The sequence below is a fragment of the Synchiropus splendidus genome, chromosome 9, assembly GCF_027744825.2.
Source record: "Synchiropus splendidus isolate RoL2022-P1 chromosome 9, RoL_Sspl_1.0, whole genome shotgun sequence".
Classification (NCBI taxonomy): domain Eukaryota; kingdom Metazoa; phylum Chordata; class Actinopteri; order Syngnathiformes; family Callionymidae; genus Synchiropus; species Synchiropus splendidus.
The window spans coordinates 7,569,301-7,595,747 of NC_071342.1; the positions used below are offsets into that span (position 1 = coordinate 7,569,301).

General features: G+C 41.8%; 1 protein-coding gene across 1 annotated transcript; it reads left to right on the forward strand.

Moving 5' to 3' along the window:
* The first annotated feature begins 373 nt into the window (after positions 1 to 373).
* LOC128764548 (protein FAM53B-like) lies at positions 374 to 25,229 on the forward strand. The gene is made up of 5 exons (XM_053874351.1): positions 374 to 517; positions 12,478 to 12,712; positions 13,231 to 13,285; positions 14,757 to 15,607; positions 22,907 to 25,229. The coding sequence occupies exons 2-5, from the start codon at positions 12,632 to 12,634 to the stop codon at positions 23,249 to 23,251; spliced, it is 1,332 nt and encodes a 443-aa protein (XP_053730326.1). The 5' UTR covers positions 374 to 517; positions 12,478 to 12,631; the 3' UTR covers positions 23,252 to 25,229.
* The last annotated feature ends 1,218 nt before the right edge of the window (positions 25,230 to 26,447 follow it).

Below are 26,447 nucleotides of genomic sequence, written 5' to 3' on the forward strand. Positions count from 1 at the left end.
ACATGGTCATTTACACTTTTAGATGATGGTCGTTTCTTTTATGAATGACATTTGATGCAACAAAGGCATTTTAAATAACTTTATACGGCCTAGTGACCATTTCGACGTAAAGGAGGACCTAGCTGGACGATACCATCTTGACAGGGGATGACTTTTTACTTACACTCAATAATCGAGTGTTTTGTACACAAGGTCTATAATACACACGGTTGAATTTTAATAACCCCATTATTGTTTTATTGCAGGTTATATTTAATATTCGTTTTGCCGACATATTTTCTAAAACGAGTTTAGATGTCGATGCATTTCTTCGTCTCCCCCCGCCCTCCTCTGTGTAGTTCCTGCGCCGGCATAGTGTTTCCCTCAGTGTAGTACCAGCAGTTAGCTCTCAGCTGCTCCCACACTCGTCCTGGTGCTGCAGAGTTGACGGGTCGAAATGACTGAATCGTTGACTCTGAGCACAACACCTTCTCTTTGTTGAAGATGTCCTGACTTCGAGCGAGGCTCTGCTGGCCAGGTAGTAGGACATTTGCTAAGTTACATCGAAGTTGAATCTGGCTGCGTCATTGCGTTTGTCTGAATCTTCAATTTTAGTTGTTAAAGATTTCTAATGCTACCCTTGCGTAGCAACTTGATGCCCGTTAGCGGCTTCCAGGTGATTTTATTCCACTGTATAACATTCTGTTGCCGTGACAGTTGGTTTTGGCATGTCTGAAGCTGTTTGTGGTTGTTTCATTGTTTGGTCTTTGCTCAGCATGCACGTGAATAAAGTTAAATGCAGTACTTCTTACAGGCTAACAAACTAGCTCAACATTTAAAAGCAGTTTAGTGGAAGGCCGACCAAACTGTGCTAGTAATGAAGCTATTCTTTCAAGAGGACATTGAGAGGTGATTGGTCTTTGACTCAAGTTTTTGGTTTGGAGTTTTCCACCACACATTGGCTTCCTTGTGAGGCGTTAACCCATCACTCCTTGTCACTCTTCATGGTTCAGATAATGCAGTTAAGTAGGTAAATCTGACAACATTTGTATTGTTTTTATTACATTTAAATGTCAAATGTCTTTGCCTCATTTTCTTTGAAATCCTATTTAGGTTTTTTTTTTGTGTGGTATTAACTTCTGTAATTAGAAACGTAAGGGATTATTGTTGTGCTTTTATGATTGAGGAAGTTGCGAATTCTACTAATGTTTAGCCATCACTTGTGTTGCACAACTGAGCAATAATGTAGAAACCCTCACAAAATTACTTTCTGTTGCTGAGTAAAACTTTTCAGTCGTGCCACCAGTACATTTACTATTTGCTGATTGGTTTCTTTATTTTCCTGCGTACATGTGGCCGACTGTCTGTCTGTAATGATCCATTAAAATGTAACGACATTCTTCCAGGGCCAATGTAAACCATATGTTTTTGGATCAGCAGCATAATTACAGAGCAGCTTGGAAGTCCTACAGAACATGAGCATGTCATTTTTTTTCACAATAACCAAGTCAATTTGATAATCCCGGTCCCGGTTTTGGCCTCAAAATTGGGAACACATTAAACATTTATCAACCACTTCTGTATTTGACTATTAGCAGCACAACACCCTACTTTCTGATTATTAATAAGCATGTCATCAGGTCATTAGTATTTGTTATGCATCAACTTACATTAGATCTTCCCCAAACAGAAGTTCTGTATGTAAGAAAGCAGCAATGTAAGCATTTAGCTCATTCAGCGCAAATCCTGAGTGTTCATTCTGTTTTACTTGGCTTGTTACATGCTCTCACAACCTGCTCATGTTATACTTTCTTTTACTAACTATTTGGACCTTGCGCAAACCTAGTTGGCAGCACGTTGTGTGTTTTGGTGCACTATGTCATGATAAAAAGTCTACATCAACCTATCACCAATTGACAGTGTAGGCCACACTGGACTCCTACACTGCTTTTTCTGTTCCTCCAGGAATGATTTAGGTTTAGATGTCTTGGTTGTACCACAACTTGTTCCACTGGAATTGTACTTGGACTTGTTGTTAAGACATGCTCAAAATTTATGGGCATAATCAAGACTTGTTTTTTTAATTGCTGTGTGCTCCAGTGTGGGTAAGACATGCACATTAGCAAGTCTTTGTGCCGTTGGCAAAGAGCTCCTATTAGAGCTCCATTCTGTTGGAGGGCAGCTGTGTGCTGAGCAAGCCACTGGTCCTTTCTCTGTCTGTGTGTACAGCTTTCACTCAGTGCACACACTCTGACACACACACACACACACACACACACTGCCACTCTTCTCTCAGTCACGTTGCCTTTTTATGTCTTTCTCTGTATTTCAGTCTGGCGTTTTTACTGTTTTCTAGCTGTCATTTAAGCTTTTAGTTCCTTCAACACAGTGTCTGTCTCTCTCGCTGCTCTCTGGCCCGAGGCGTTATGCAAAGCTACCAGAAAAGGATTGTCAGCCATGCATGCGCCCCCATGCTTCTTTCTGTTCATTTCAGTGGCTTCCCTTTCTTTTCTATGACCCGCAGTCATAACTGCTGCTGCCAGAAAGTACTGAAACTCAAACCATTCAGCTTCAGGAAATTGCAAGCAAATACCTTTTGACTTTATTAGAATAAGTTTCTGTGCTATTCCACCTCATTGTCTGTTTCTTTGCTCATTAGCATGATAGATTTGTAAGTCTGTCTCCTCAAAGGCCACAGAGCCAAAGACCTGCAGTTGAAAAGAAAAGGGGCATTCTCACATAAACCAGAACAACTCCCCCAACCCCCAAGACAGGCTCCAGACTCGGCTTGAAAGTTGAAAAGCATTCTGGGCTGCATAATCACTCCATAACACTTCAGCTCGATAGCCGCATTCAAAATAAGCTTGTATAATTGGCATCAACTGTGGTGTGAAATTGTTTTTACATCACTGTTGTAAATATAAGACCTGGTGTAACCCCAGCTTGTGTGTCTGATGTTGCGAAATGCTGCTTAAATCTAGGAGAAGTAGTTGTACCGTGAGTGTACAAGCAACTGAAAAAAACATTGTGTGACCAGAAAGGCAACAAAAAGTGCGATTAGCCATCTTAAATGCATTGCTTACACATGAACAGATGTTTAGGTAAGTTACATTTATAGTGTGCACATATTCTTGGCTTCACAGATTTCCCATCATGCCCTGCAAGTTTCTGAATGGTTAGACTGTATATGTTTGGAATTTGCTTTCAACAATGAGTAAGTGCTGTGACAGCAGGCACAGTTATACTACTGTGTCATTGCTTGTAGGAAACAGTAAGAATGTACATTAAACTTTTCTCTGTTGAAAAAAGCAGAGGAGATATCGGGGTCTCACGCCATGTCAACGTGAATACTTACTGATATTTGCAGTTTTACTCCAATGACTGATCAACTTTTATGGCAATATCTTGCCAACCATGATGGTTGTTTTTGAAACAAGGCTTTAATAGCCAAAGACCTTGCTGACTAGTAAACATTACAGCAAATAACACACCAAAGCATGCATTTTCCAAAACGGGTGCCTCTAGTTTAGATTATCACCCAGAAAAATGGTTGACCTTTTGCTGTTTTGGTGTCTAACTTGGTGCCAAAAATTAACCACACATTAAAATGTTTTCAATCAGTCTGTATTGCTGGGGGTATATATACCTTCTTACTTACAAAGAAATACAGTTGGGATCTGCCCACCTGTTTTAAATAGCACTGCTTTAACTCTCATTATAATGGAGACATGTGTAATAACCTCCGGCTGTACGTGTTGAATGTAAATCCACTGTGGATTTAGTGGAGGAGTGTATATTTTACATACACCTGGCACCCTACAGAAGAACAGCCCAAAGGAAGATACGCAATCCATTAACACAAGTGGGGTCAAGACTTTAATGGCAAGTATTGGGAATTATTTTTTTTTTAAACTACTACTAACTAACTACAAGATACAAAAAGTTGTGTTTTTTGTAAGGTATATAATTTGATCATTTGTCATTGTCTTTTTGTTGCGTTGTCTTTTTAGAATATTGTATGACTTTAAGCATCACAATGTTGCTTCTCTCACAATACTCCGGTCCGTAGCATGGTCCATATGTTGGGTTGAGCCTCTTCCTGAATAAATGAATGGCCTGTTGGAATGCAGCTTTCTTTTCTTAAATTCTCCCACCCAAGCATACACTCAGCTCCTTTCTCGACCAATATACCCCCAGTGAAACTCTTGCGTAACTACTGCATTCATTTATTTTTGGGTCTCTTTTTACATGACTCACTGAGACAGTAGAGGAGTGTGTACCCTCATACAGACATGAACAATTCCCAGAGATTGCAAGTCAGCGTTGGAGGGTCCCATGTAATGTATCCCTAAAGGATTAGAGGTCTGGTTCATGTGCACAGAACAGACCCTGCACTCATGGATAATGGTAAAAAAAAAAGCGCAGCCAGGAAAGGAACCATAAGAGGGGGCCAGTGTAATTAGTGGGGCACCTGATGTATGGAGAGTTGTGGCATGTGGGGGTCACTCCAGGGGGCAAGAGGCCACATGTCCTCCTGGATTCCAAATGAAACACCTGAACCTGTGCGTGTTAACTTATTCACCATACGGTTTTCTGATCATGCTGATCGCTGTACGCTTGTCGATAGATAAAGCACTGATTTCGCTGGTCGCTGAATTCATCCAGTTTCCCGTCATAAACAGCTCTAACTGATAAAGTGTTGAAGAGTTGTCCAGCTATTATTTTTACTGCCTGCTTGACGTCAGCCTTGTTCTCATCACCAGTTGTCATTATAATCCTCTGTTTTGGTGTTTGGTTGTCATGACTACTCGTACAGAAAAGGATGTATCAAGTACTCTGAGCCGAATGATAAGGACAGAGCGTGATTCCTTTTTTTTCATTTATTAATTTTTAAAGTTGCTTTACTGGATTTTACACAGGGATGAGATTGTTTGGTTGCTGGTTTATTTGCCTCAAAAACGGTGAAACAAATTTTCAAAGTCATTTTCCTGCAATTGGCGCGCATCAGCATTGAGTGTTGTGCAACTATCATAATGAAACACTTTTACTTCTCCATATCTACTTTACGAGCACATGATTAAACAAATGTGTTAAATAAATGCCAAGTGTTTCATATCGATGTTTTTTATTTGGAAGGCACGTCTTCTTGAAATGGTTTCGTGATTGCGAAAAAAACAGAGCAGTACAGTAGTGTGATTGGTCTGAAATAATCTTTTAAATTATGGCATCGTCTTATTTTTTATGAATGATTATTTATTTAAAGTGCAGGAAGAAAAACGTTATTTTTGCTAGTTAAGTGAATGGTGTTCTTCACGTGGTTCGCTTTACATTGCAGACGAACGCTTGAACTGCTGAATGTATGGAAACCAGTTGCCTTCATTCTGCAAACCCTATTGACAGGATGTGGTGCTGTCAGTGGTTTGTTACTTATGGACATAAAAAGAGTTTTAGTCCATTATAAACCGTCTGAGTTCTTAGAACGTGACGCGGTGGCACTGGTTTCTATATAGCGTCTCTAGATTCAGATGCTTTCGTGTTTGTTGAATCAGTTGAATCATGTGATGTTATGTAATCCAGATGATAATCATTTTTTGGTATTGATTTCTTTCTAATTATTTTATGAAGTGTTGTACACCGACATATAATAATACATTTTATTTTAAACCACCTATCTCAGCTCTCACGGACAGTATAGGAAGTTTAAAAGTTTAATCTAAATTGTTGGAATGCTTATGTGGTTGCTAAACTACCGACTTTTCTCCAGTAAGGTGCTGCTTTAGCTCCACAATGTAACCTTCTCATTGTTTGGTATCATCATCCTGCTCTCTAGTCAACTGCAACAAACAACCACAAGGGAAGTAAGACCTTTCTCTTGCAAAAGGAAGCACCTTTGCATGTTCTGCTGCTTAGACCTTTACAGGTGTAAAGGCAAGTTACATTATGTGCCCGGTTATTATTTCGTGTAACACTGCAAAGTTGGAGGAGAACTGTGACACATTGAGTGGGAGTCAATGGCTACTTCATTGTTTATGCACTTCTGAAGCTCTAGTGTCCCTGTTACCCTGCCAGTGACTACTAGGGTGATGACTGGAAGAGTCAATGGTATGCCTTGACCTTCCTTAGACTGCTTTTATGACCCTCTGCCTTATTATGGGACACTGGGGTGCCTGAGTGTTAACCCCAAGTGAACAATCTGTGCTTTCACTAAATAATGACACTTCTCCAAAGCTACAAAATCATTCAAGTGTGAAAGTGTTTTGTCACGCCTCCGCTGTCCGTTCTGCAAGGACTTTAAAAATGTCCTTCAGGAAGACTCATTTATCCATTTCTGCTTCAATATCTAAGGAGCTGTTTTATCACCTAGTGTTGTGACATTGCTGTACTGTAGATGATATTCTGTTTGTAAGGTGGCTTTTTGCCCATTTTGATGGCCATGGCTTATTGACCCACTTAGTCAGTGACATCATTTTCCACCTTCATCAAACATGTAACTGACTAAATGACTAGTCATCTTTTACTTTACATTAAATTCACATAAAACTTGGATTTCCCCCACTTCTCATTCATCTGCTATCAAATTTTATTCCACTTTTTTTTGTTAAAAAAAATGCTTTGCAGCCACCGATCAAAGTCTTGACACCAAGCGCACTCCGCACAAGTATGCAGTAGGCAGAGCCAATTGGTGACAGACACCAACACCCCGTCACAGACCTTCAGGGGGCCCCAAATAGTCGTCTATTCATCCGGCTGTACAAATCACAGTCCGGGCAAGGAGCCATATTATCTCTGCTGCCCTTTCTAGTGCCCTCCTGAGTCACTGGCTATTGTTGACGAAGAGCTGCTGTCTGCACCCCTGCGTACACAAATCTGACCAAAGATATATTAGATTTGAGACCACGACAAGGGTCAGGTTTTTGTTGTGCCAAATCTTAAAACACTGAACAGTGCTTTGTTCACAACTGCTGCTGGGGTATTCCTATGATCGGGCCTCAGTTACAGGCAAAGATTTTAAACAAATAATTCAGCCATCAACTAGATGCTGTCGATTTTGTAAAAAGTGAAGCCCAAGCTGTTTTCTGGCGCGAAATCCGGAGCGAATGACAAAATTATGTGATTCTAAAACGAGAAGAGCAAACAAACTCTTGCTCCACAATTTATGAATTATTAATACATTTTCTTCTAACTGCGCAGCCTACATATTTGTTAATACACACACAATCATAAATATTGAGCAGTTTATCACCTATCAACAAGCATGCAAACACAGCACGCATGGAGGTGAAAAATAAATTCAAATCTGACTTTTAATAGCATCACTGCACGTGCAGGGAAGTTATTGTTAACAGGAAGAACAAAGCTAAACTTTTGACTGGCCAAAATCAATTAGATGCCAAGATTCTGTCGTATTAATAAACGTCGTGGTAAGACAAATAAAACCTCTTTATTTCAGGTCTCGCTGTTAACCATCAAAACCAAAACTCAGTAAATAATAATAATAAAACACAGTCATCGAAAGCAAACTTTTTTCGCCCCCGTTTACATCACAAAGGCCCACATTTATTGACCTTCTTATAAAACTTTCACCATCTGCTTTTCCCTCCCTGGTCTCCACAGCTTTCATGGTGCCAATGCCAACCAACAACAAGCCAAGGCCTGGTGCCAACACTTGCATTCATAAACCTGTTTTATTTACTGACGGCATAGCAACAGGAGTGAAGTATTTTCTGAAAAAGAAGATGGTTTCCCCATGCTTTGAGTCCTAAAATACAGCGTGTGTCTTTTCACATATTGTTATCTAGTCACGTCTAGGTCGCAAATATGCTTTTAAAAATCACGCAAAATGCACCACCCTCGTCACAATAATTGCTGTGTTCTGCTCTTCGAGCATGGACAGAAAAAACACCTTCTGAAGGAATGTTGGAATATTTTTCATTTGACTGATGGAATGCTACTGGACACATTGCAATTGGGATTGCTTTTTCTTTGCCCCACCAATCCTGTCAGTCTCAACAGAAAATGTGCCTCATCTTTTATTCCATGCTCTGAACAGAAATAAATAATTGATTTGACATTGGTAATATCTTGGTATAAATAGATTTGTGATGACATTTTAATTCATTAAGTTCACAAAGTACTTAGCTTAAGGGTGTTTTGGAGAACCAATGCTGTCAAAACTGATGACTGTTGTTGATATTGTAAGCCCTTTGCTCCTCACAACAATGTTGTCCATCTTGAATTGGCGTTTGATCGATGCCGGAACTACCTTGACACAGAAATGATCCTGACCCACACATACTCAACTTTGCGACACATTTCCTCTCTCCACCGGAAGCGTGTTGTTGTGTCAGTTGTCTAATTATCCTTTGTCATCGCCTCGCTCCATTACAACGGAATGCTGTACTCTCATGGGCTCTTTACATACATCACACACAAGCTGGACCATCCCACTTCTGACACCATTTCTCACCGCTGCAATCTTTCAAGAGAGTAATATGAACGCAATGACACGTCAAGAGTGACTTGTCCTGTCTTACAACACTTACAACCCTTTGATATGAAATAACAGCAACTGTATTTCAGAAATCTGGCAGAACTCTCATTTCTCCTGCTCAGGATTTAGCAAAGAATGTTGCTGCCGTCAACAGGGAAATACTATTATTTTAATAGAACTAAAACTTTTCTTTGCTAAAGTGGTTTACTGGGGCCTGAATGTCCATCTTAGTCTGTCCATCTCGAGTCTGCTTGGGTTGTCAAAAATAGTCTATAGATGATGATTATTAATCACACACTACAGTTTAGCTTCTGGCAGGATTTGCACTCAGGTGTTTAGTGCAAGTACTAACTAATCGAGTTTGGAGCCGCTCTTCTATAGCCGACAGGAGAAACAGGCTGGAGGCATCAGCTAATCACACTTTTAAACTTCACACACCCTTTTTTTCTCAACTCCAAGTGTTCCTCGCTCCACTGACGCAACCATAAGTAGTTCAACAGACTTCCTCTGGAATCACAAGAGACTATTACAGACTTAAACATTTCAGGAGTTCCCCGTTTCTTGAGGTTTTTTTCCCTGTTTTTGAACCCAAAATAATCGTAACTATATAACAGTTGTTTTTATAGCCAACATTTGTTTATCTAATTTTCCAAACTGACTGGAAACTGCTTGAAGTGTAGCCAACTAGTCAACTGTTGTTTGCCGTGGGCAGGAGAATTCTTCTCTGATCCGTAGCACGCTCTATTACAAGTGCTGCACTTTTTTCACCATTAGACCCTGGTCTCCCCATCATGAGGGGTCGCTTCATTGAGTAAGCATGGCTTGGGGTAGAATTCGCACTCTGTTTGCCCTCTCCCATGACCTCCCTTGCTAGTCACAGCACACATCTGAGCACAGGCATGCTAAAAAAAACCCCCATCGTGCATGTACTGACACTAATGCACACAAGCATGATGTTCTGACACTGACTCCACACAGTGAAGCAGCGCTGTCAAATTTGAAACGTCATGCCTTAGCTTGCGTCTCTGTCCAACCGTATGCTGCCCAACTCGCCCATTACTCAGTGTCGGTCCTAATCAGTAAAACAATCTTTAACTGGTCAAGAACATTCCCTACTCATTGGACATCCAGCACCAAGGTCTGCAGAGGCCCAGTTTTGCTCCACTGACTCTGCGGGGTAAATGGAGATAATGGGAGTCATATGCTGGCTGTTGGTTTGGGGCTGGTCGGATACTAAATGTTTATGGTCTCCATGTAGTCATGGGGTGGGGGGAGAAGGAACGGTTAGAGATGATTTAGAGAAATAACAAGACATTACTGGATTGGGGATAAAATTACTTCATGCTGACATTTGTAATTCCTTTTTCCTGTGCACCATACTTTGGCTTTTGTCCGGACAAACTGGATTCTCTACTAACCAACCTATAGGGAAACAATGGGGCTATGTTCAAGACATTTTATTCAAATCTATCTCTGATTAAGTGCTGAGTTTGTGTCTTAGAACTTTAGAAAGTCGTGTGATCCTCTTGCCCATCCAAAGTATAGTGAGCTTTACAGCCCCTTTTGACTGTACTGAATTTTGGCCACAAAAGTGGATTGTGCGTCAAATGTGTTTCCTCCTTACAAGCTACAACAGGTTTTCGGCTATGTTTGCTTTGATATACATTGACAAATAACTTCTCTGATTTGGCTGGGGAAAAAAAATACCCTTTATTCTTTTTCCATGGGGACATCTTGCTTGTTTGTCCAAGAAAAACGGACTATTACCTTTTTTTATGATTGTCCCTGTCATTGCAACTCTTGACTACTTGACTACAAACCAAGACAACTCAAAATATAAGAAGACACTTGGCATGTGGGTGTCGTATGCTGTTATAGTGCAGGTGAGAACCTGCTGCAGTTTAGGCAGTTGTTTCTGTGCGTTGGTGTGTGTTCGTTTTGCTGTTGAACTGCTGTTATTGGCTTGACTTGTATTCCAGTCATGGCTCCAGCCCATGTTGGTTTGTAGTAACGCCCCACGCCAGGCTGGTCCAAGATGCAATAAAAAGTTTGAGTTCTGTTGCTTCACAGCATGTTATGTAAGTAAAACACGTCCAACCTGCCACAGAACCACATGTGATCGTTGTGTTAAGTCTGGAAAACAATTTATCCTGACGTGTTGAGCTGCAACAGAACGCTGTCATACGGTTACATTTGAATGGGGGACCTGAACCAGACTGCTGCCCTCTGATTGGACTCTTTTCGTGTGCGCTCGGCTCACATGGAAGAGAGGCTCAAGGTCACCGCAGCTGCTCCCGCTACTCCTGCCAAAAAAAAAATTAAAGAAATACTGGGCCAGGGTTTTCCTCGTTGTCTCCCAGGTTGCGGACGTACGCATGTTTGTCACTAAACAAAGCATCGGGACCACCGCATGAAAATAGATGACCTCAAGGTTTAACCTGTTTTTATTCAGTGCAGCGGCATTTGTCTGCACTTTTCCATCTATGAGCAAACTCAAGCAAAGTTTCATATCGGCTTTTTTTTTTTAATCCTTGTACTTTCTAAGAAAATCTTTACGAGTGTTTGGACCTGAATTCTGTTTGGGTTACGAACAAGAATTCCATTTAGTTGACAGAAAAACAAGAAACCTCTGGTGTAGTTACAGAGCAATATTTAATTTTGTGTATATGCGATATTGTGGACATAATTTGCATTATAGCCAAAGATAAACAATGTTCTATATTATGTATTTCTCTGTAGGAATATCAATTTCCTCTAATACTGGAGGAGAACCGCTAATAAATAAACTTCAAATGTAAACTTCAATGTCCATGTCGAGGTGCTGGAATAAGTGCGATTGCAATGTGGGTTTATGGACTTGTTTTTTGTTTTTTACTTGGGAACAAGAAAGTTCCATGTCACTTCCAGCAGGAAAAGAACTGTAGTAGTCAGATATTTTACTTCTTTTGTTTCAAATATGTAGTGTTTTGTGTCACAACGGACTCAAAGTAGTGTCACAAGGTGTTTGTTTACATTATTCATTTAAAATGCCCTATTTGGTCTAGTGAATACAGCAAATATATTTGTAAAGTCTTGAAGTTTTTGACCTACTGTTGAGTTATGTTGATTCTTTTGCTTTACTGTCACACATTCTCTGGCTGCACCCTGCAAGTGTTTATTAAAGAACAAGTCTAACTTTGCTGCAGTGGAAAGATTTCATCACTGCAGCAAGCACACACAGCCCTGGTTTCACTCTCTGACCCCAAAGCTTTTTGAAATAAAAATTTCCACACAGCGTCAAGCCTTGTAAACATCCTCGCCTGGGAAGAATAAAAAAAAAAAAACTGTTGTTAATGTCAACCCCAAAGATCAACATGCTGACTGTGCCTAGTCGGATAATCTAATTTCCACTTGCTACATTCATTTCTCTATTGATCACCATTGTGTGCTGAAGTTTCATGTCGCTATTGATTTAATGGTAATATTTTAAACAATATTTTACCATTATGCAAACTTGAAAGAGAACATCAAATATCCCTGTGGAATTCAAATGTGACATTAGTTCTTGGAAAGTGTTTTTAACGTCAGTTTGTCTCTGAAGGGAACAACTTCTAGGAGAAGAGCAATTTGAAGAGCGATTAGTTTGCAAAGTGGCTCTACAGAGCTGTGTCGAAAAAGAAAAAGTCCTGATCATAACTTCAACATTACTCACCATTATCCATTGGCCCATGAACATGAGAAGAAAACAAGTTGAAAATTGAAGATTTTGTTTTCGTCACACACTGGGAAATTTCCCCGTGGCATCATCTGACACAGCTTTCATAATGATGTCTCTCTGTTGAAAGGAGATTTGGACCTCACAGCTAATGTTTTATCCAGTAGACCAAAGAATGGCTGATGCTTATCCATGATACTTTTGTTAAACTGTACAGCACTCTGTTCTTCTGTGTTCTTCTTTAAAGTTTGAAACAATATGCATTCCAGTTCCCTGGGTCATTAAAGGGGGCATACGTCCATCTCTCTTTCAGGCAACAAAGGAAATCCTCGGGACGATTTTGAGGGCATTTTCAACAGATGGAAGGTCACCAACCGCTCATCTGTTCGACCCCTCAGCTCTAAGATGGCAGCCAGCAGCCTTCTTCTTCTACGGCCAATGAGACTGGAGCAGAGCTGTGTGTTACCATGGTGATCATTTTCTCAAAGACACTGGAAAAGAAGAAGGGTGTCAATAATGTAAGGGCCAGTCACGTCGAAAGTCGGCTGGTAAGTTTGAGCTAAACCGTCAAATTATTTGCTGTCTGACTCATTGGTGTTTTTTCTGTTCATTCAAGTTCATTTGGAAAGCCAAAGTGCTGAAAATAAAGGCTTGAACTGATCCAAAATTATGGCATTTCTCTATATGCCTTATTAATTATACAGTACGTGCTTGATGGTACTGCTCCAGGTGGAAATTTGGTGGGTAGTCATCATGCTGTGGCTGATAAGAATGGATTGGTGATCAGAAATGTGTTAATTGAGATCATATATATGGATATGAGCTATTTAAGATGAATGAGAAAACTCTTTACTCATTTACGTTGCATAATTTCCATGGGTCACATGTGTTCACTTTGTCACCTGGGGTCATTAGAGGTTAACCCTTGGTATCTATTGTGGTTCAGCGTATACAATAAGGCAGAAATGAAACTAAAAATGTTATTTGTTTGCATCTATTATGCTCGCCTGTAAAATTTTATACTTCCCCATTTCAAAAGTTTATTGGTACATTTTGTTCTCAACAGCGTGAGCTCCACACCATGAGCAGAGGGACGACCCTCTTCTCCTGTGGAACTGGGGGTAGGTCATCTGCTTTTGCTTCACTGTGAAGCCTTACAGTGAGATTTCTTATCATGGAGCGAGAAAGTAAACAGTCTTGGACACTGATAGTTAATCCACACTCGTTATTTCACTTCTGCCTTCACCCCCCCACCCTCATGCTTGGTCGGGAAGCACCTGCCTTCAGCAGACGTTGCACGAAACTCTCCTGGGAGGCTACAGTAAATGAATATGCTGTTGCTTATGTCAACATTTTCTCTTGGCTCTGTTCTTGTTGCTGTAATTACCCCCTGTGTTAAAGGATATGCTACTGTAAATACAAGCTCACGCTATCATCCACAATGTCCTGCACCCTCATGTACATGTACACATATACCTCCCTGAAGTGGGACACGTGCGTTTTGAAGATTTGTCTACTTTCACTTAGCCTACGATGGACACTCTCATCCTGGCAGAGCCACCTCAAATTGTTTCTTGTCTTTAAACGGCTACTTTCATCTCAAGTCCTGCCAGATATGGACTCTTTAATCCAAACTAAGTTCAGCAACAAGGCCTCTTTTTAGGTTCAACAGTGGATTTGAGACCTCAGTTGGCTTTGCAGTCTGAGCCCCTGCGGCAGTTACTGATGCAAATCCTGCTCAACACTGATTGGAAGCTGTTTGCCAACCATTGCACAGATTCTTATCGTAAGAGCCTGACACGCATATTAAATCATTGTGTTCCACCGCCTTATTTTGTAAAAGCATTTGTCTGATTGTAGTCCAAACATTCTAAGTTTAAAGTGATTTTTTTAAATAGACTCTGAAGAGATTTTTCCGCAAGACTGATCAGCCATTTTATATCTGCCCTATACTTTGTAGCGCCGATTTTCTGCTTTTTTTCATATTTGTAACCAACGTTGTTAACATTGTTGCTTCACCTTCCATTCAACAAGCAGCAGGCAACCTTTTTAGAACATCTCTGCTCTTGCAAAAGTTTCCAAATACTGGACTGCAATGATGGCTTTGCTCACCGCCTCACTCCAGCATCCTGTTTACTTCTGGAGCACGGCGATGACATGAAGTGACCCTGTCATTATATATGTCCAGAAAAACACATTCGTATCAGATCAGCAGTTGCAATCGATTGATCTGATTTTAGATCAGATCGATCTAGTAGGATCGTATGCATATTAATCGGTAGATTGATCTTGGTGGATTGTTACACGCCTACAGGCCAATCATAGTCAGAGTCACTCAAGTACACTTAGACCATGAACTATGTAGTTGGGTTGCTGTTGCCCTTTCTTTTTACCTTGTTACTGTTGTGTTTTCAGTATGAAGGTTACATTTTGCTCACCATTGTATCAGCAACTGTATGTTGCTAAAAGAAAAGGTCCAAGGCATCTTTATAAAGGTCCTCTGTCATAGTGAGCAGTGTTTGTTTTCCTCAACATGAGTGATTCTTTGCGTATATGGAAACATTTCTTATCTGTCTGTTTCGGTTGTTGCAGAGGCTGACAGGTGGTTGAACCTGGGCAGAAGCTGCGGCCGTCAGCAGAATGTTCCCTGCCAGTCCGGTTCAAGTCTGGACAGATTGTGGGATGTGACGCCTGAGCTGAGAAGCCCGCACTGGTCCAAGGATCCGGGCAGCGCCACCACAATAACGAGTCTGATTAGAGATCTCGACCTCAGTGATGGCAACAACCCCCACGCCATTTCATCCGCTGCCGACCTCACCGCTACGGCCGCTAGCCTTGCTCCCGCTGCCCCGCCAAGCAAACGCCAGTGTCGCTCCCTGTCCTTCTCTGATGAGTTCAGCGGCTTCCGCTCGTCCTGGAGACCCCAGGGCTCCAGAGTGTGGACGGCTGTGGAGAAACGCAGATGTCACAGTGGGGGGAGTGTGCGAGGAGCTGGAGGGTTATCCGGTGGGCATTACCCCGCCATGCAGCGCAGCTCCAGCTTCAGTTTACCTTCTCACATCAGCACCCCTGGAGATGGAGGCCTGGACTTGCCATTTTTTAACCAGCGACTTCCTCTTCACCCCGAGTTCACAGCTTCTCCTACCTCTCCCTGCTTACGCCACATATCCAGCCAGCAGCACTTTGTCAGACCTCTTTCCCTTTCCCATGAGCAGATAAGCCTTCCAGAGCTCCAAAGCGAGGAAGCATCAGAGGCCAGTTCCCCAGACTCCACCCCTGAGTTAGGCCGGCGAGCTAGCCAGAGAGTCGGGGCCTCAGGTTGTCTGTCAAGAAGCAAGTCTCAGCCATGCGTTTTAAATGACAAAAAGATTGGCATGAAGCGCAGAAGACCAGAAGATGTCCAGGAGCAGCGACCCTCCTTGGACTTGGCAAAGATGACCCAGGTCAGTTTAAATCAAAGACACATGTTCCAGACGCACACAGACAGACAATTATAATATCACTTACATTGGCTGATTAGGCATAAATCAACAGCAGATTGTCTTTAATCTTGGCCTTAATTCTTCAAAGTCTCTGATATATTTGATTTACTCTTTCAACTCGAGCAACACAGTTCTTATTGTCCTCTCAAAAAATGAACTTGAGAAGTCTTATAAAATCTGGTGTGATGAATTTCAGTTGTGTAAATATTTCACCACATTTCCGGGTAAAAGGAAAACATGTAATGCCTTGAAAGGCTTATTTGTGAGCGCGCAGCCATGTTGTTTTGGGGAAGTAAGAGATTTTGTTTCATCTCATTTTCATCTGGCACCTCTAATTTATCTTAACTTCATTTCATGTGATCATCTGCACTTAAAAAAAAAGAAAAATATAGCACATGAAGGATTTTAATATGATTTGTTGAGACATGTTTATAATGGAACAAGGAACAGATGATTCATTCAATTTTGGTGTTCATCTGTATCCCCACATCTTCTGAAGGATGAATGGAGAGAAAGTTGCTCCTATTGTGTGTGTGTTGGGCAGAGGTCTCCTCTTTCCCCGTGCCATAATTCAGTTCAGTCGGCTGCTTTGTCGTCACATCTGTGGGAAACTTTGCAAGAAGAAAACACACAATGGCAACAAGTAAAATGTATTTTTTTAGGAAACGGTTTAGTTCCAGTTAAGTTTCGAAACACATAGTATTTGTGAAACAGTTTCATCTGTTTCATCATTTTATTAACAAAAGTGAAGAGTCGTAAAATGATCACATTGAAATACTAAACATGCATGTTTATTTCCAGCCATGATCTGTGGATCCATTGAGGGGACACTGGGGCCTCACTTATATTGCTATTGATCTTTAATGTTTCAATGTGGATCACTTTTCCATTTGTCATTAAGCACACTACTGTTGTGTGTGGTTGACATGTGACTTTTTCAATAGTCCGTGATCTATCATCTTCCGCCGATTAGCTGCGGGAGTGGTGCTCATTACGAAGCAGCATTCCTCATGTTCGGTCGTGCTGCCGAGCACCACGCTTCGAGTAGCATGACTCTGCTTATCACTTCATTTGCTCTGTTGGCTAAAGGGTCGGACTTGTGTTCGGACCCCTCAGCAGTTTCATTTTTTTATGTCTGCTCCCCACCCTCAGGCTTTTGCCCTGCAATCTATCTGATTAATCACACGGCCTAGATCGTTTGCCTTGTGAAAAGAACAAACATGAAAGGGTATTTTTACCTAAGGTCAGGGGAATACGTGCAACCGCCCGAGGTAATTAATCACTCCTCAACTAATCTGAAACAAAAATAGAGCTGTTGAAGTACTTTAATAGCAGTTAAGAGACTTGAAAAACAAGCCCTTGGAGTAGTTGAACTCAATTGTTTTAAATGTAGTGTGCAGGTTTGTTGGTTATGTGTTTGTTGTATTTGTTGACCAACTCAAGGCTATGTTTTGAAATGTATTATAGTAGTAAAATTGGAATGCCTTTTCAGAACACTAGTCAAGAGGTTTTATTTGGACGTGCTTCGTGTCATCATCGTAGAAATGTCCTTCAGGCAGCAATACCAAGCAAATGGGGGGTTTCACACTGCAGACTTTGTTTCTGGTAAAAGTCTTGTTTGAAAATTCCAAAATGTGAACACAAGCAAACCTTGCTTTGGTCCTCATGGAGATGTGGATTTTTTACCTGGATTTCTCAACAAGATGATTTGATGTGACTGTGTATTTAGTGCTATAAGCTCCTAAATACTCAGGACAGCCGTTTGATACCCTCCCAGATAGTGGGTCAACACACTGAGACCTCACAGAGTTAACTAGTCTACTCGCTTGTCCCCCTGTTTTCCGTGCTATGTGGAAGGGGCTTAAAACTATCAAATGAAAAATGAAGCTCTAGATGGATGAGAGACATCCAGCTATTCCTTTTTGCCATGCGATTTACCCCTGCCACAAACACAGTTGACCAATTCATTGTGAACCAGTTATTGGGTGCCGCTGGTCCACTCCATTTGGAACAGTCAGCCGCATGATTTTGATGTTTGAAATGTCTGCATTGACCCTTCACAGTCTACTGTTAAATATTGTACAGCATAGAAATACATCATCTGTGGGCAACCCTTCCAAGACTCCGAACTAAGCCCAGCTACCCGGGTTGGATTATTGTTTGCATAATTTGCTCCCCTGTCTTGTATCTCCTGCGTCAAATGTGCTCCCCTCATAATTTAAACAAACCTTTTCCATTTCCGAGTAACTGGTAACCCCAATTGGGTATTTCTCCAAACTCCTCCCTGCTATTTCCCCAAGATCTGTGTTCCCAGCCAGTCACCCCGCCCCCAGGACCTTGCCATGGGTGGTTCTACGAGGCTTTGATAACAGGGCCTCGCGAGCATGTTTCCTCTCGCCATGCCAGCTGCAAAGAGAGAAAAATCCCAATCTCAATACGCACATAAATACACAGTCATTGTCAGTTTTATGTTACCTCTGGTTGTGGTAGGAATGTTTGAAGGCAGGATTGAGCGTTGAAGGGAGATGGCGGATTACCATGCAAAGTCATCATTTCTCGTTTCCTGTACAGTCGTCTCGTAAACCTGCAGTAGATGCCGACAGAATAGAACCTTCTAGCGATTTAACAGTGGCAAACCAATTTTTGAAATTGGTGACAAAATCAAAAGTGGCATTGTTGTCAATGAATGATGCTGTTGTTGCAATAATTAAGCCATTTTTATTTTGCGTCTGCGCGCTAATCGAATTCTCCCCGGCAAGATTTCAAATGACATTAGTGTTGCACATTCATGCGGGTGAACGAAATCCTGTCTTAAACATTACAAAGCTTCCATTCATGTCTTTTTCTTCGCTGATTTAATTTAAAGTGAAATATACTGTCTGGACAAACTACAGAGGGCAACAAATCAGCTTAACTGCACTAGAAATGATGTACTTCCTTCCCTGTGGCGGCATAAATAATTTTATTATTTTTCAAAAGTGATGCTTTAATCTTGAATAGATACCGAATGCTTGGCAAGTACACATAGACTAGTTGGGTCATTATTGTGAGACATTTGACGTCACATCAACATAAGCAGATGCGAATCCAGCGGATGACATGCTTCCTCCCCTATAACCAGCTATCAAGACTGACTTACTACTATCCCCTAAATTCCATGAATGCCTCTTCCTGTCTGTCATTTATCAGTTGACTCCTCTGTCCACTTCATTCCCTAACTGGTCTTTTCCACCTTGCCCCTCCATTGTTTGTTTTCCTTCCCCGGGTGGGCGTGGATAGCTGTCATGTCGGGAATTTTATCTTCAAATTCTAGGTCACTTGCTGAAAGATTGTTGACGTAACTCAGGCTCTTGAGGAAACTGCTATCTGAGGCGATTGTGTCAACTCTTTTTTTTTCGATGATCACATTTGTAGAATGATGGCTGAGAATCAGTGGAAAGTTATGGAGGGGCCAGGTTGATGTATGTGGGTGCAATCAGGAGAGAAATGACAGGGTGAAGAAAGGTGGAATATTTCTGCAAAGAACCTGGCTGACAAACTCATTTGCTCCTCTCTATTTATATCTCCTGGGCCGACTTGTAGCAGCTCAGCTATCCCCCTCCTCTCAGTGCTTAGCTCCATTCCTTGGATGGCAGACATGGTGATCATAACTGTGGGCCGACTCCTGCGGGCTTGTGAGAACACCTAGTGAGGTGGGCGTCGTGAGGTGTGATATGGAATGACGTGCTAAAACTTGCTACGTTCTCAGGGCCTGGAGTACTGTCACATTTTTTGGTTTTGAGTACGTGAGATAAAACAGTTTGATATATAAATCAAAGCAAGTGCTACTCAAGTGATTGATGCCTTTTATTGCCATGTTTCGCCTTCCTTCTCATCACAGCTATCTTGACCCTGGTCTGTATATATTTAAGGAGAAACGGCCCTCATTGTGTGTTTGTGAGGTTCTCAGCTGGACTACCATGGAGGTCCAGCTTGTTGTTTCCCAAATTATCTGGAGGATGTTTACTTAATCTCTTGATTTGTGTTTTGCTTTCAACTGTTTATTGAGCCCTTGGTGGAGACGCTTGGCTTTGCGTGGAAAGTTTGTTTTTTCATTCTTAGTAGTCGTCTTTAGTGTCAGCCTGTTTGATACTTGTTTTACAATTGTAATGGGCTGGCTGAAACATTAACCAACGTTTGTGAACACATTAAAGAGATTTGTGTTTATTAAGGTCAATATTGTGACCCATATTTACATCAGGACTCCTTTATTATATATAGTGTAGTTCTTCGATTGGCTGATGGAGGAGTCGCTCTTGATTCTGTCACAGACTTGGAAGTTTGGCAGGCAGCGGCCTGACAACAAGTGCTTCTCACCTTTACTACTAGAAAATTAAAACTTTAGTTCAATTGTATGGCAATTACTCACAGTATCTTGATTCATCCTTGCAGCTGCTTTGCACTTCTTTATTAAATATGACGACAGACCACTCACACCCCCATAATCGAACCCCACAATAAAACCGACTGAACGTGGTCTGTAATGTTTCAAACTATGTTCTACAGAGTGCAGGTATGCATTGTTTGTGAGAAGATTGAGTGAGATACATCATGTTCAAGTCAGTAAAGTTGGTTACTCCCAGGTCTTATTCTGACATCACCGATTTTGTGCGGAAAACCCTGAGTTCTTCAGTTACATTTTCAACCAAATAAGCACTGAGACGGTACATCGCTCCGGCAAGCAGCTCATCTCACATGACCGTATAAAAGCAGATCCATCATGAGACAATGAAGTGTCGCGTCTGAGATGAAATCGCCATTATCACTGGGCCATCAGTGACGTTAGTTTGGCAGTATTCCCTCGGTAACACATTTTGTCGCTGCAGTCACATGAAAGTTGATTTGATTATGAGATGTGCTTTATTAAATCAGGTTTTTGCTCTGAAGGAGTTGGCTGCGTGAGCAACAGCAGTTAGAGTGGCATTTTTCTTAAATCCAGCTGGAAGTGCTGAACTGAATCTGTTCCTTGGCCCTTTCCCTATTTCTTCAAATACTTTACTTTCTTAGTGACAGGCAGACAGAAACATAACTTCCTTGGTAGAGGTCATCATAAAGCACTGCATTTCCCAGTCCTCAACAAGGTTTTCGTGTTAGCCACGGAAGCATTGATTATCCTCCCCCATATCACATGCCTGTTATTGCCTGCAGCTCGCCAATGGAGTTATAGCTGTTTTTGATCTATTCTCTGCATGTCTTTTTTATGGAATGAAATCGCTCCTCGGCCCCTGAGGGCCCCAGTTGTTAGAGCCTGAACAAACACAGGGTTCAGAATTTTATTCTGTTTGATGAAATTGCCTGTTTTTCATCTTGAGCTTGACAATAACGTAAACTTTAACCTCATGCCTTCTTGACCAAAACAACCGTATCTCTTCATTTCCAACACTGGACTTTTACAGTGAGAAAGTAAGCCGCCCACGCCCAATTGTGGTAGTGGGCTCTGTGAGACATGATGTAATGGCTCTTATGTGTGGTTTGCGTGTGTGTATGGATCTATTCCATCTGTTTCGGGGTTTGCTGAAGTAGAAAGCTGGCAGAGCTTGGTACACAGCAGTAATCATGCTCCCCCCAAACTACCATCTGACCCAGCCCATTCCCACTCTGGCTTTATAAAAAGCATATTGTAAAGAGGAGTCTGGCCCCCTCCTGCCTTGGTCTCCTCCTCTGCTGTGATAATTAGTAGTGGGGTGATACCACACAGAACTGAGGCGAGCAAATCTACTTTTCCACTCCAATGAGGACACTATAGCAAAAAGGCTTCACCTGTAACAGACTTCTTTAGAGTTAATCCCGCCGAAGTTCCTGTATCGGCAAGAGTCCCGTTTTGTGCTTCTCACTTGGAGCGTAGGAAATCAGGCTGGGATGAAAGTGAAGCCACGAAAGTTGGACTGTCAGCTGAGAGTGAGGCGGGGGGGCGTTGATGTCCCAACACTTGCCAGGGAACATTAGAGGTGTCTGTCACGTAAGCTGAAGCGCTTCAGTGAAAACCTCATCTCTATTCACCTCCATGTCTCCAACATCTGCTGCTGGGCCACTCGACAGATCATTAACCCCTTCACCACGGACTGCCTGCTTTTGTTGCGCACCGTGGAAGATTATTGAAGCACGTTGTTATACAACTCAATGAATAGCTTCAATTCAATACATTAGCCTTCTAAGAAAAACACAATCAGTCTATGTAAGGTTTTGCACAATGATTCCCCAACCAAGACTTCAAAGAAAGAGATTCTCACAGTGTGCTTTGTGTTTTTTCACGTCACTAGAATTGCCTGCTATTTTTGTAACATGGCCTATGATTTGTTTTTGGATCAATAACTCCTCTAAAATCATTGAAATTGTGCGTCTGACTTTCTGTGGCAATGTGCTTAAATAGTAAGTTTAGCGACTTGAAATGATTTCCATATTCAATGTCGAAGTGTGGGCTGGTGCCTGTCCCAGCTACTTTAGGCAAGTGGCAGGGGACACCTTGAACAGCTCACCAGCCCATCACAGGACGCACAGAAACAAACAACCCTTCAGTCACACTCAAACCGACCCCATCTCCGTGGATGATTTACCTCATCGAACTGTGTGTCCGTCACACCAGATAGGTATGATGTTGTTAAACACAATGCTGATGGAGTAGGTCTTCTCGCAGCTCTGTCATCATTCGCTTTACAATACAGTGGCTATGGTTTATGAGTCCATTGACCTGCCTTTTCGCCAGGCTGCCTGTTGGCTTGTTCGGTTTGTGCCATATTTTGGACCACAAATGTAAAAACTGTTGCGATGGCTTCACGTTTGCTTTCCTGTTGTCGTCGTCATCAAGACAACCTTTGCAACACTTTATGTCCTTGATGCTTAAGATTCAGAAACTCGTCCATTTCCTGGTGTCTCCGCTCGTCATGTTTTCAAATCCACAACAAACAAATGTTAAGAAACGGTGAAAGCATTTGACCAAAAAGTCCTAAACAAGTTTTGTTTTCTAAAATGATTTTCGACAGTAGACAAAGTGGTTTCTGCCCTTGTTTACTCAGTCATCATGGTTGTTTACTTGTCCTCATGCCATCAAGGAAATTGAAAGCCTCTGGCTGCTTTGACTGAAATACAATCTGAAACCGGAATATTCTGGGAAATGTGCTGTTTGAATTTACCCTGAAGAAATCTTCCAAATTTTCAGCCTTAGTCAGAAACAGAGACGCTCCACTCTACAAACCAACATTTATTTCTCCTTTTATGTTGCAGAAACTTCAGACTTTTCAGAGCTTGAGCTGCCCGGGTTTCTCATCCAACGACAGCTGCCAATCAAGCTTCCCCCCACCGTCCTCTGATTCTTTCACTCAGTCAGAATCAGATTTCACTGCTGTGTCTGACCTGGGACTGACGCCACGTCAGGAGATGTCATGTGAGGAGGATTCTTCGTGTGAGGAACTGGATAGCGACTCAGCTTGCAGCGTGGACTCTCCTCCTGGGTCTCCTGTAGGCATTGTTCAGGGTAAACTCGCCCTCTGGAAGGGCGAATGCGGGACACAGAGGGACATTTTCCAGCTCGGAGGTGAGCTGGATCTGGACCAGATCGAAAGAAACTGAACACTTAGGAGTTTTTCAAAGTCAGTGCCTGAAAGCTGTTGGATGTGTGAGAAGATGGACGAATGGTTGCTAAGGACAATGAGATGGACGATTGAAAGTTGGTAAGAAAAGCTACATCAAAGGATTTTGTTTTGAAAACAGGTTTCTTTATTTTGCTACTGTGTGATACTTGCAAGCAACGCTCGATCTGGTTGGCATGTTTCTGAATTTGAAAAAGCCGGGACGTTCATTGGCAGATGATGCTACTGATTGGCCACATTTGTGTCACTCGATGCCTTTTTTCTTCATCAGTTAAAGACCATGAAAGGAACTAGGGGATACTTTCATGTTGACAGTGGAGTTGCAGCTGGCTTTCATAATTGATCAGTCATGTTCTACTTGACAATAAAGCAACTTAATGGACATTTATTTCAATCAGGAGTTCCGTTAAGCTTCATGCTTTTGACTCACTTTTCCTGAGATTTGCTCTCAGTACTTTGGTATTTCAATAAGGCCGTAGTTCTGTATTAGTGCAGCCTAGTTATTCATGCAACTGTTCTCTTGCCGCTTGTCAATCATTTTTTATTCACTCTCTCTGTTCGACATTGCTCAAAGTCGGAGCCCTCATGTGTTGGTCTTGTTGCCACCTGAGGAAATCTCTCTCCTCATCCTATACTTTCACTCTCCTCCTCTTTCATCTCCTCCGCCTTGTTGGTGGTTCCTCATCCTCCTCTACCGTATTTCTGCTCTTCTTCCTCCTACTCTTCTTCCACCTCTCTCCCTGCCCTTATACAAAGGCTAGGAAGCTTACCACCTTTCCCCACTGTACTGCAGCTCAACTTTGTCACATGTTGAACTACTTTTGTGGAGAACCATTCATTTTTTTGCAACTCAGCAAAAATACAATCTCACCCTTTTTAAAGGTACGCTCACACCAAACACGACTTGGCTTCACATGTCGAGCTACTCGGCGCCCGAGTGCAAAGCGACTTGCCTCCTGGCTCTTAAGTCACTAAATAAAAGAGTAGATCGACTTATGTTCTATAGGGTTCTAGAGGGTTTGATGGACTCCCATTGGTAAACGTGCCACAACTTTTCTCAGAGTACAGATTTGTCAAGCTTAGTTTTTGGCAAATATGCCGTGACCCCGAGCGTGTCGTATCCCCAGCTCCCGTTCTCTGGCAGCACTTAATCTGACCTGTGTATTATCTTAACTTGTCAATGACTTTTAAAGCATAGATGAACGTCCCTTTGACGTACCTTCCCTTTTGCAACCCTGCTTCACACAGTCATCTCCATGTGTGGTCACGTTGGTGCGGGAGAGTGTTGAGTTTGAATGAAACAAAGTAGCTCAAGACTCTGGATCAGGTAAACGAGGATCTTAAAAGTTTTGTGTTTTTCTTCTTGAACATTCTTACTGTTACCTTAATTGTTTATTATTGTCATACAGTAAGCTCAACTCAGGAGGGGGAAAGTGAGGGTTAGTCGATTCTTAACCGATTCTTCAATGCCTTAAAACCTGATGATCTTTCCAAAGTCGGCTAACGTTAGCTTTTGTAGAACTGTAGCAGTAGCTGGATTCGCTGTATATACTCGAGTTTGTGTGTTTGAGAAAGCGTGAGTGTCTATAATATGTTGGGGATGGGAACAAAATTTGCCTTCTCATATAAACAACCTTGACTGTTCAACACGACGTTGTCAAACCTGAATATCAGAATTTGCTGAATGTAGTATCAATAAGCTTTACGGAGGCGTCCGAACAATGACTGTGCCTTCTGGACGATCTCCTTTCAAGAACTGCGGGAAGAAGCCGTCAATTTTGTAGTTTCTTTATATGCAAATTGTGTATTTGAATTTCACGCTGAATCGCTCCAACTTTCAGTTCTAATGTCATTGTATATTTTTTTAAAAGAACGTTTTCTATTATGTTTGTGAAGGAGCAAGAGGAGAAGGAAAGTCTTCTTTGTAAGAGGATGAAATAAACAACAAACTGCACTCATGTTCTTGTCTTTTTGGAAACACGATCGAGGTCGACTGACTTTGCTTTTGGAAAATGTCTGCCCTTTCCGTGCACCACACACACCAGGAGGTGTGGCTCCGTCTATAATGTTCACCAGTCTGTGTCCACCATTTGTGTCATCACTGTCATGTCTTCTGACATGAACCCCTTCTATTATTCCATCCTCTTCTGATCCCTGCTGAGGAAGAGGGGAGAGCTTCCCCCCTGTTAATCCCCCAGACAGCAGTTTAAGGATAAGTTTTTGCGATTTTTCTCTGTGTCATCTATTCATCATCTTGTGCTCTTGTTTTCATTTCACATGGCTGCGACACGTAGCTTGTTCATTTAGAAGCAATTTAGGAGATCATTTAAACTGATCTGAAACCTTTATATGTCTCGAACTGAAAAGATTCAAAGCCCTGATTTTGCTATTTTAAGAAGCTGATGACGACAGCATCGTCATGTCAAAACAGAATAGCAGGAAGTCTCAACATTGAATATCACTGACCTGAGAGGTGCGAAACATCATCGTCTGAAGTCATTCCCACAGGCTGTTTTCGTATAGCTCTTCTCAGGTCTGTCGATGGGGGAGGCTGTTTGGAATCATAAAACGATAGGGGGGAATTGTTTTTTTTTTTCCAGCTTGTGTAGGAAAACCTTGGCTGCTCGACTGTTTATGTGCAAAACAGGACGTTCCAGGCAGTGGCTTTTCCTTCAATTGCAGCCTTGAAGGAGGGTGATCTGCAGTTTTGATGTACACAAAAGGACACATGCACTTGGGTAATTGTTATTTTTCTGCCAGTATAATCGGCTGTATGTGTAACATGCTAAAATGTTCTTGCTATTTGATGAACGCACTAGAATGCTGCAGTTTTGTTTTTGCCTTTTTTTTTTCTTGTGATTAAGTTTGTTGGACCAAAGCAGTTATTCGCTGACAGCACATCTGCTCAAGACTCACAACAGAACCAAGCCTTTAATCAGGTCATAGATTTAAGCGTCTTGTTACTTTTAATGCCCTTCACTCCCAAAAACAAGCTCCTGAAAGCAGCTCTGGTACTACTTCTCTCTGTCGGTGAAACCGCACGCACAAACAAGCGCACACATGTTTCCTTACAGGCAGGAAATGGCAGACGAAGCCGGGGAGAGAGTTAATATCGGAGGCCAGACCTCTATAAATAGGGAGCATTGTAGTTGTGGTTGGCAGGGACTGGAGAAAGC

Coding starts and splice junctions, on each gene's coding strand:
- LOC128764548 (XM_053874351.1), top strand. CDS start 12,632: ATGGTGATCATTTTCTCAAAGACACTGGAAAAGAAGAAGGGTGTCAAT. Junction 12,713..13,230: donor GTCACGTCGAAAGTCGGCTG/GTAAGTTTGAGC, acceptor TGTTCTCAACAG/CGTGAGCTCCACACCATGAG. Junction 15,608..22,906: donor ACTTGGCAAAGATGACCCAG/GTCAGTTTAAAT, acceptor TTTATGTTGCAG/AAACTTCAGACTTTTCAGAG.